Raw genomic sequence first — 9582 nt, forward strand, 5'->3', positions numbered from 1 at the left:
CTTCAATTTGAAGTGTGTGCTTCTAATTGACTTCATTTTTATCCGTTGAATCCAATGGGGTCGCAGTGTCCATTTCTTTTACTGTCTATGTGAATTCCCCATACGGGAAACACGGTAGTATATGGAAGCAATTTAGGTGATCTAAATAAAATGTCGTCCTTCGTTTTAGTATTACACGTTTTTTTTTTTTTTTTTTTTTTCTAAAGGATGTCTAGGCTAAAATAGCAAACCTTAAATCTAATATGTCTAATGGACGGAGCAGATTTCGTCATAACAGCATGTAAAAACGCTTGCATTGACAAAAAAACAAACACTTTAATGCTTATTTTGTGATTTTATATTACAATTTTTTTTATTATTATTATTTTATTACCATCGATTTTGAATGCATCAAATTTAAAAGGCACAATAATAATAAATAAAAAAAGTATAAATGTCATTGGACACATTTTCCCCACCTCAGCATTAAGACAATTTCTATGGAAATGTATCAAATATCACAGTAAATGCATCACTGACTTCAGTCAGAAAAATTTACTTTAAGAATACAAATTTAAAATATGAAAACATTTCATAACATTTACATAAGTCTCAATATCTGAAGATATAAGAATCATCAGTAAGAATCAATTGCAATATAATTGCAGAGTGGAAAAGTATGTCGATGTAATAAGGAAACAGCATAAAACTGACTTAATCAGAAAAATTTACTTTAAGAAAATACAAATTTGAAATATGAAAAAATTTAATAACATTTACACAAACAATATTCCCTTGGATATAACAATCACCAGTAAGACTCATCAATTGCAATGTAATTTTAATGTTGTATAAGAAAAATAGAATTAAATATATGAAATATGTAAACATTTCATGTAACAGTGTGCAAGTTAAAGAACACAGAATCCAATAAAGCAGTCAGGTCACAGTAATAAAAAAAATAAAAAGTAAATAAGTTAAAGTCTGTCTGCAAAAATGAATGCTCGCAGAGCTCTTACTGCTGTTGTCTCCTCCCCAGGAAGTCCATACACCACAGTCTGTAGAAATTGCCACACCAGGGAACACTGCTCGGGGTAGTTTATATCAAAGATGTAGAATGCTTTAAAGCAAACATCCAGTGCAGCCAGTAATGTACTTTGCTGAAGTGCTGCTCCATTTATAATGGTGGAGGCTTGAAAGCACTGGTTGTCTCCAAGCATGAGAATGTAAGGGAATTCAACGGACTCTTTTGATCGCAGATACTATCTTTACCCCATCGTAAAGAAAAGGAAAAATAAATAAAAATGAAAAGGATTGGCTTTATTTCACTGAGAATACAAAACTTAAATATCTTTAGAGGTGGATTTAGGATACTTTACATTTTGGATCATTAAAGACTTTAACAAATCAAGCCATTATATGAGGATAAATTACAGAATTAAAATTCTTGTGTAAAATGAACTTTTAAGAGCATTGCGTTTAAGATAACAGAACCTTAAAGGCAATTCAAGCAATAAAAAATAAATAGTTACAATGGACCCCTTTCACATTACTGGGAATCTCAGACGTGGAAGTAGTCATAATTAAAAAAGAAGATTCTATGGGCTGAATGGGAGATAAAAGCAAATATAATTTTGTATTTTCTCTAATAACAAAAGAAAATCAAAATACATATTGCAGTTTCTATGAAAGTTGGTCTGAACATTTTACTTCCAATTTTGTACACGTGTTGGAAGGACTATTGGCAGGACTTGCACGGCAATGTCACTCTGTCTCTCTTTAAAATAAACAAATAAAATAAAAACTGCGATAAAAATTGACAGCTAAATCTGCATACATGACATTCATTCGTAAAATTGTGTTAAAAAGAAATAGTACACTGACAAATGTAGTGGAAACTGTCATTACCAACAGTAATTACAATATTCACAATCTATACTTTTTGGCATTGATGGTAAAGTAATTAATTTTGGACCGTACTCATTTATAACACTGTTTGCTTAATACCCATTACCTGCTGACATCATTTCAATGTTTTGAAGTAGTTCAAGAGCTTGTTTCTCTTTGCCGGCAAACTGTAGAATCTTATCCTTAAACACAGGTACCCGATGAGTTTGGAATCTCAGTCTGGATTCAAAATTCAAAAATCCTTTGATATCTAAAAAGAGCAAAAAGATAAGCACGACAGAAGTTGTAATTTGTAAGAAGTGTCAAGTAGACGTGGATACTCTTCGACTTTTTCCATTATTGTCTTGGATCCATGGTCACATATCCATTTGGCCCTTTGGATCACGGTCTCTTTCATGTACTGCTCAACCTGACTGGCTGGCCAGATATTTTTTTTTAGCCACTCTGTCATTTGAGTTGCTCTTTCTGAGTCCACATTTGACTCTGTTGTGAGAAACATAAAATCACATTAATCATCAATCTTGGTTAATAGGAGTGTAACAGTAAATGTATTCAAACTGAACCTTTTCGGTAAAGGACATTCAGTTCAGTGCACATTTACCAAAAGCAATCTTTGGTTTACATGTGGACCTTAAAATCAGAGTTCCCACATCAGACTGCAAGTTCGTTCAGCTTCTGCCAGAGATTTTAATATAGGGAGATGTGTACTACTGGAAAAGGGTAATGGCTAACTCTGGTCATGTGTGCCTTAATAACCATCACATTACAGCCTTGACGTCATTGAATTTCAGTCAGAGTTGTGTGACACTCAGTCGCTGTAACTGATACAATAGGAATGGATATGTTTTGTAAGCTGAATTCTACCGGTCTCAAAAAGTCAGTGACTCACAAACAGATAGCGACTGACACACACACACACACACACACACAGAGTCACGTCTCACCCATCCACTGGACTGATTACACACGTGGTTCGAGCCAGTCATGCTGAAGGCCTTTCCCAGAGCAGCTCATGTTCCTAAAGAGGAACACTCACTTATATACCAGACAAAGACATACCCACATACCTGACAAAGTAAAATGGCTGCTGTATGTTGGGATTTCTGAAGAAATTGTTTTTTGTCTTCCCCTTCGGATCTTTTTGCACACGTTCCGAAGATGCTCCTCCAGGAAGCCTGTGGCAGGTCTGTGAAATCTACCTGGACTGAACCATACTTCCTTTTGTTTCAAAAAAAAAAAAAAATAATAATAATAATAATAATAATATAAAATTTAGAAAAAGATTAAGAAAATACACTGGCCCCACTTAGATGGTTACATGAATATCTTAAAGCAGTATTTCTCAGCCCTGTTTTTAATTTTTAATTTGTGATTATTTGTAAAAAGTATATCATACTGTAACAAACAAATCTCCATATTCATCGGGAAGAAGGAGGCGGGAACCGGCGCACAATCAAAACTCATTTTAATATTCAAAAGTAAATACAAAACGGCGCACCAGCCCCTCACGGACGACTGGTGCGCATAAATAAAAACCAAAACATAAAGTAATGTCCCAGGCCTGGTCCTCTCTCGTCCTTCACGGTCGTCACTCCAGTTTTATATCCTTCCATCTCCTACGTGGGACTCGATACTAGCGGTGGGGCTCAGGTGTAGCTCATCTCCAATCACTACACCTGGCCTCACTCCTCGTTCCCACGCCTCTCGGCCCCGCCCCACTCGCCACATACCCCCATCGCCCCTCGCAGGCCGGGGGGTACTCCCGAGACTGCGCTCTACTCCCCCCCCCCCTTCCTCCGGGGGGGACCGCTCACGGGAACCTGCAGGAACCTGGGGGTAGGACAGACGAGGCGAGAGAAAAGGAGATGGAAGGAGGAGCGACAAGGACGAGAGAGGGGAGAGAGGAAAAAAAAAAAAAAAAAAAAAATCCGGTTCCCAGACGCACTGCTGCTCGGCCCTCCACCGGCTGGGTGATCTCCTCCACGGTGCCCGGCGGTGGCACTGGACGGCCCTCGGCGGACGGCACGACACTCCTCCGCCGCCCGGTGGACGGCGACGGCTCCTCCGATTTTGGGCAGCGGCAGGAGTCCCCCGTTCCCTGCCCCTCCGGATTCCGTCACGGAGGCGGCAGGCTCCGGCCCCCTGGCGAACGGCGCAGACTCCTCCACTCCCTCACGGACGGCAGCCGCCCCTCCTTGTCGTGGGCGGTCGGCAGCGAGCTCGCCCGTCCCCGGCAACTCGCTCCAGCCCACCGCCTCGAGCGTCCCTGGCGGCACATACCTCGCCAGCTCGAGGGCACCGCGGATTCACCACAGCGGCGAGGGATCCTCAGCAGCGCGTCCCTCCTTCTCCCGGGCTTCGCCACCACTGTAACAAACAAATCTCCATATTCATCGGGAAGAAGGAGGCGGGAACCGGCGCACAATCAAAACTCATTTTAATATTCAAAAGTAAATACAAAACGGCGCACCAGCCCCTCACGGACGACTGGTGCGCATAAATAAAAACCAAAACATAAAGTAATGTCCCAGGCCTGGTCCTCTCTCGTCCTTCACGGTCGTCACTCCAGTTTTATATCCTTCCATCTCCTACGTGGGACTCGATACTAGCGGTGGGGCTCAGGTGTAGCTCATCTCCAATCACTACACCTGGCCTCACTCCTCGTTCCCACGCCTCTCGGCCCCGCCCCACTCGCCACACATACATATAGAAAAATCTTAGACACTGTACTCAGTAGGGCTGCACGATATTGGGAAAAAATGACATTGCGATATTTTATTTTTCTGCGATATATATTGCGTGTGGCCTGGGCTCGCTCTCTCTCTCTTACTCTCTCGATCTCTCTCTCTTACTCTCTCTCGCTCGTGCGCGCTCTCTATCTACCCTGTTAAACTGACAGGACTTAAAAACACATGCAAATGATAAACGTTCACTCTATGATGGTTAAGATGTGCAATTAATCCGCAAATCACATTCGTCAAGGGCCGGCGAGCAGTTGGCCCATACAGTTAATGAATAACGGATCAACTATGACAGCCTACATCGCACATCCTGCGATGTGACTATCGTTGATTCGTACATCGCGATATCGATGCTTAAACGACACATCGTGCAGCCCTAGTACTCACATATCCTTTACCCTGCACTCTAAGAAATATCTGTTTATTTAACAGTTGTATTACTGTGTATTTTTACAGAAATTGTCCATATAAGGTCATTTACGGGTGTATTTCTGTTAATTTACATTTCGAATTGCATTATGGGACTTTGATCTCTCCTGCAACTGCCAACTGCCTTGGACAGAGACGGATCTAAGCAGAACGTCAAAAAAGAATTTGCAACGGTCTGCCTTTCAGTAAGTAAATAGGCAGGAAATAACAGCAGAGAGAGAGAGAGGAGGAGGAAGGACTGATGCTCGAGTTCTTCATCCTTTTGCAAATGTTGGCCAGTATTGTGATGTCAGATATCGAGTTTGTATAATGACTTTGCTATTGTAAACCTTATACGTTATAATTAAAATATGAAATTTTAGTCCTAATCTGATTTGTAAAACAACCACGGAGCTAATATGCACACCTTAGTGTTTGTTTATGTATGGCAAGTCATATCGTCATCTCAATATATCAATGTTATCGCACATCGCAGATTTTCCTTCTATCATGCAGGCTGTCCTTAAACCCTTGCTTACTTCATTCCTCATTTGGTCAGTTGGTTGTTTGCTAGGATGGCTGAATGTGTGATGCAGTGAAAGACCTGGCTTAATTTAACTGAAGTCATAGATAAGGAGGAAGTGAAATGTCATTTATGTTCCAAGTTCATTTCTTGGCATACTATCCCATTTATTTCATTTAGGCACTCAAAATGATGGAATTGTTCAATTGTGTTTTGTTCTTAATAGTGCTGTCAATCGATTAAAAAAAATTTACTAATTAATCGCACAATTTTTAAAAATTAACTAATTAATCGCACAATTTTTAAAAATTAATCGCGATTAATCGCAATTAAAAGACTGAAACTTTTTGGATATGTAAATGTAAAATGTAAATAATCAATGGAAACTTAAGACAAAGAAACTATTTAAATTCAAAATATGATTGTTTATTGGAATTTTTGTTTAACTTGTAACACAGATGTTGAATTCTAAGTGGACTGCAAAAAAATTCCAAAGTATAGTCATTGCAAATATGGAAATTGGAAAATAATAATAATAAAGGAATGAATACAAAAAATTTTACTCATTGTAACGTTGTATTGCTGAGAGTTGAGAACATTAATTATAAAGTAGAAACTATTTTGCTTAGTCCTCCTTTACATTCAGCCAGTTGCTGAGACAGACCAGTCTGTTGACATTATCAGGGGACAATGTGGCCCTTTTCTTTTGAATGATGTGACCTGAGAGTGAGAACAGTCTCTCACAAGGCACCGTTGTATCAGGGGTTGACAGATACTTGCATGCTATTGGTGCCAGCCTTGCATGTGTTGCTTCTCTCTTTTTCCACCACTGTAGTGGACAACCCTCCATGTGCAATTTGGGCTCTGCTTTGTAGCGGTTAAGACACTGTTCTATGGACTCTTCCTCTTCATCTGACTCTGAATCAGAAGAAACCAGCAAGACGGAGATCCTTCTCTTCTTTGGTGGCTGTTGGTCTGTTGTCTCTTTAGACTCTTGTTTTCCAGGACTCTGTGCCATTAACAGCTTGCTTAGTGAAGCCCACACCTCATTCCTTTCATCTTTGGGAAGACACTTTAGGTCTTTAAACCTTGGGTCAATTGCAGTAGCGATCTTCAGCCATGTGAGATTAGTGCTGTCCTTCCTTTTAGATAGGTCTGAAGTAAAATCATTTTTGAATTGAACTACATACGCTGGATCATCCTCTGTGGACTCCATAATTTTGAACAAGTGGCACAAGGCTGGCAATACCACTGAGCAGGAGATGTACTGCTCTCCTCCCAGCAGTTCAGTTACATATCTGCAATGGAAAGCACAAGATGTTGCTATTAAATGCAAAGAAACTAATTTTGTGCCAGTATGTAACATGTACACTTACACTCTCACACTCGCTCATTCTCTCTCTCTCTCACACACACACACACACACACACCCACACATACACACACACACACACACACATACACTATTGTATTTTATTTACATTACATTGTTCAACACCATATTTATTTCTTCTTCACCTTTTTAATAATGTTTTACACTAGTCTTAACTTATTTTTATTTTTGTTTTACGCAGCATGCCTTGGCAGCGGGCACACACGCACACACAGATTGGGGGATAGTGAAAACAGACAAGAGACGGAGAAAATAATATTAATCTACCTGCAAGGTTCAAGTAGTTCCTCCAGCTTTTGCAGTTTGGCGAGCTCCTGTGTAGTCAACATGGCAACATTGCTCTTTTGCTGAGCCAGGGTAGTGGTCAGTGGAGATTTGTTTAGCTGAATTCGCTTGACCATCTCTAGGGTAGAATTCCATCTAGTCGTAACGTCCTGAACGAGAGATTCTTGTTTCTGTCCACATGCAACTTGCTGTTCCATTAGTTCGTGAGCGTTGGATGGACTATGCTTAAAGTGCCCAACAATCTTGCGACATTTAGCTAGGACACTTTCAAATCCACTGCCGTGAATGGAAACTGTGACAGTTCGTTGCAAAATGTGGGCCGTGCAGGGCAGGTGTTCAAATGGAAGTAGTCTCGCGGCAGCAACCATATTACGAGCACTGTCAGTGCCAAGTGTGCTTAACTTGTCCTCAATTTTCCATTCTCTTGCCACATCGAGAAAATGATCCGCACATGCCTCAGCGTACTGTCGTTCCTCAGTTTTAGACACGGTTAGTGCGAATGAATGCAATTTCCATTCTTTATCAACGAAGTGCGCTGTGATGCCTAAGTAGTTGTCATTGCTCACAGAAGTCCAGTGGTCCCCTGTCAGTGCGATGTGTGTCGCTTGCTGTAACGTGTTCATCCTCTGTGCCTTCTCATCGTCATACAAAGTGTGTATTTTTGACATGATGGTTCCTCTTGAGGGCATATTGTATGAGGCATCTCCGGATGCAGTTCTAATGATGTCCCGCAGTCCATCGTCATCTACTATGTTAATGGGTCGGCAGTTTTTAGCTATCCAAATAACCAAAGCATTCATTACCTTATCACTTACAGATCTTGTCATTTTACCACGAACGCACTCCTGCAATTTACATTGGCGAGGCCCCGTAGAGATGGTTTCGGTGGGGTGTTTTGCTTTTAAGTGATATGCTAAAGACGAATTACTTCTGTGGTAATTAAATTCGGCTTTGCAAAATGCACAGATTACTTTTGTTTTATCCACAGAACCATCCGGCAGAGTTTTATACTTAAACTTTCCGTCCAAAAGTCCTTCCTTGGTCTTATCCATATTTCTTTGCACGTTGAAGACACATGGGCCACAACCGGAAATAAAAAAAAACTGCAACCGCGTTAATTGCGTTAATTTTTTTTAACGCGTTAAATATTTCAAATTAATCGAATGCGTTAACGCGCTAATTTTGACAGCACTAGTTCTTAATAGTTCATTACATTTACTGTGATACAACAAACTTTTATAGTACAAACATGTTATTTGGCAGCATATTGATTATTTTTTCGCATGTGCCAACGATGACTTGATATTTGTATGAATAGAATGTTGTTTAAAAGGCCATGAGGTAGTATTTAGTAGTAGGTGTACACAAGCATGGACAATTTGTTTTTGAACTCCCCCCTAACAGCCCCCCCCTCCTAAAATAGCCTGTATCGCAGCGAAATGTAATGGTGGTTCTCATTGTCATTTAACATGTAGAGGGTGGTGATCATCAATGAAGTGAATGTCTACCAAGTCAAGCACAGAAGGAGACACAGAAAAGGCAAAATAATGTCTGTCAAATCCAACTGTGTCCCATTTTTTCACAATGAATTTGACTTTGGAGTCAAAGACCACAATGTTCTTAATGGTTGCAAACTGGGGCTCACCATCAGCAGAGTGAGACACAAAAAGTGCCATTCCTGACCTGTAGGTTGCTCCCTTGTACTTAATCCAAGATGGTAAATAGACATCCGAGAACAATGGAATTCCCTCAAAACCACACTTCACATTCTCAAAACCGTCTACAGATGCCAGGAATGTGGTATATCCTGGACCAACTTCAAAGTCATGTGAGAACATCTTCTCAGACAGCAGGGTGTAGCACAACATCATCTGATGTCGGAAAGCCTGTGTTTTACAAATGTTCCGAAAATTGCAGGTTACATGACTTAGACTTTTGAAAAAAAAACATGCTTTGCCTCAAAACGCATGGACCAGAACTGAACCAAAGGTCCAAGTTTCCTGATGGCCCCAGGATAATGAAGCATGGAGTGGATGAAGCTCCAGAAACAAACCATGGTGTTCCTCAATCAGATGCTGCAAAAATATAACTGCCTCTGCAGTCAAGGCTGGAGAGAAAATCAACTCCATACAGCTGAGTAATGAAAGTAGTAGTTCCCAGTCTTTCTCACCTTCTGGAATAAAATCTCCTATCATAAGAGGGAGCAGCCTTAGAAGGCACCACATCTGTATTTGCTGTTTGTCTCATGGCCCCATCAGGGTTTTTAAGATCCTGAGTTTTGTGATGGCTTATTGCGACTATCAGAAAAACCATAATCAAAGCTTGTAAGTCTATAATTCAGGTGA

The 9582-nt window shown here is 40.5% G+C and overlaps 1 protein-coding gene across 1 annotated transcript; it reads right to left on the reverse strand.

Annotated features, from left to right (window-relative positions):
* Positions 1–5909: 5909 nt before the first annotated feature.
* On the reverse strand, positions 5910–7324 carry LOC127943409 (uncharacterized). The gene is made up of 2 exons (XM_052539876.1): positions 7220–7324; positions 5910–6857 (listed from the first exon to the last, which is right to left on the reverse strand). The coding sequence occupies exons 1-2, from the start codon at positions 7279–7281 to the stop codon at positions 6185–6187; spliced, it is 735 nt and encodes a 244-aa protein (XP_052395836.1). The 5' UTR covers positions 7282–7324; the 3' UTR covers positions 5910–6184.
* Positions 7325–9582: the final 2258 nt, after the last annotated feature.

This window comes from Carassius gibelio, chromosome A22, assembly GCF_023724105.1.
Source record: "Carassius gibelio isolate Cgi1373 ecotype wild population from Czech Republic chromosome A22, carGib1.2-hapl.c, whole genome shotgun sequence".
NCBI lineage: Eukaryota > Metazoa > Chordata > Actinopteri > Cypriniformes > Cyprinidae > Carassius > Carassius gibelio.

Coding starts and splice junctions, on each gene's coding strand:
- LOC127943409 (XM_052539876.1), bottom strand. CDS start 7,281: ATGTTGACTACACAGGAGCTCGCCAAACTGCAAAAGCTGGAGGAACTA. Junction 6,858..7,219: donor GAACTACTTGAACCTTGCAG/GTAGATTAATAT, acceptor TTTCCATTGCAG/ATATGTAACTGAACTGCTGG.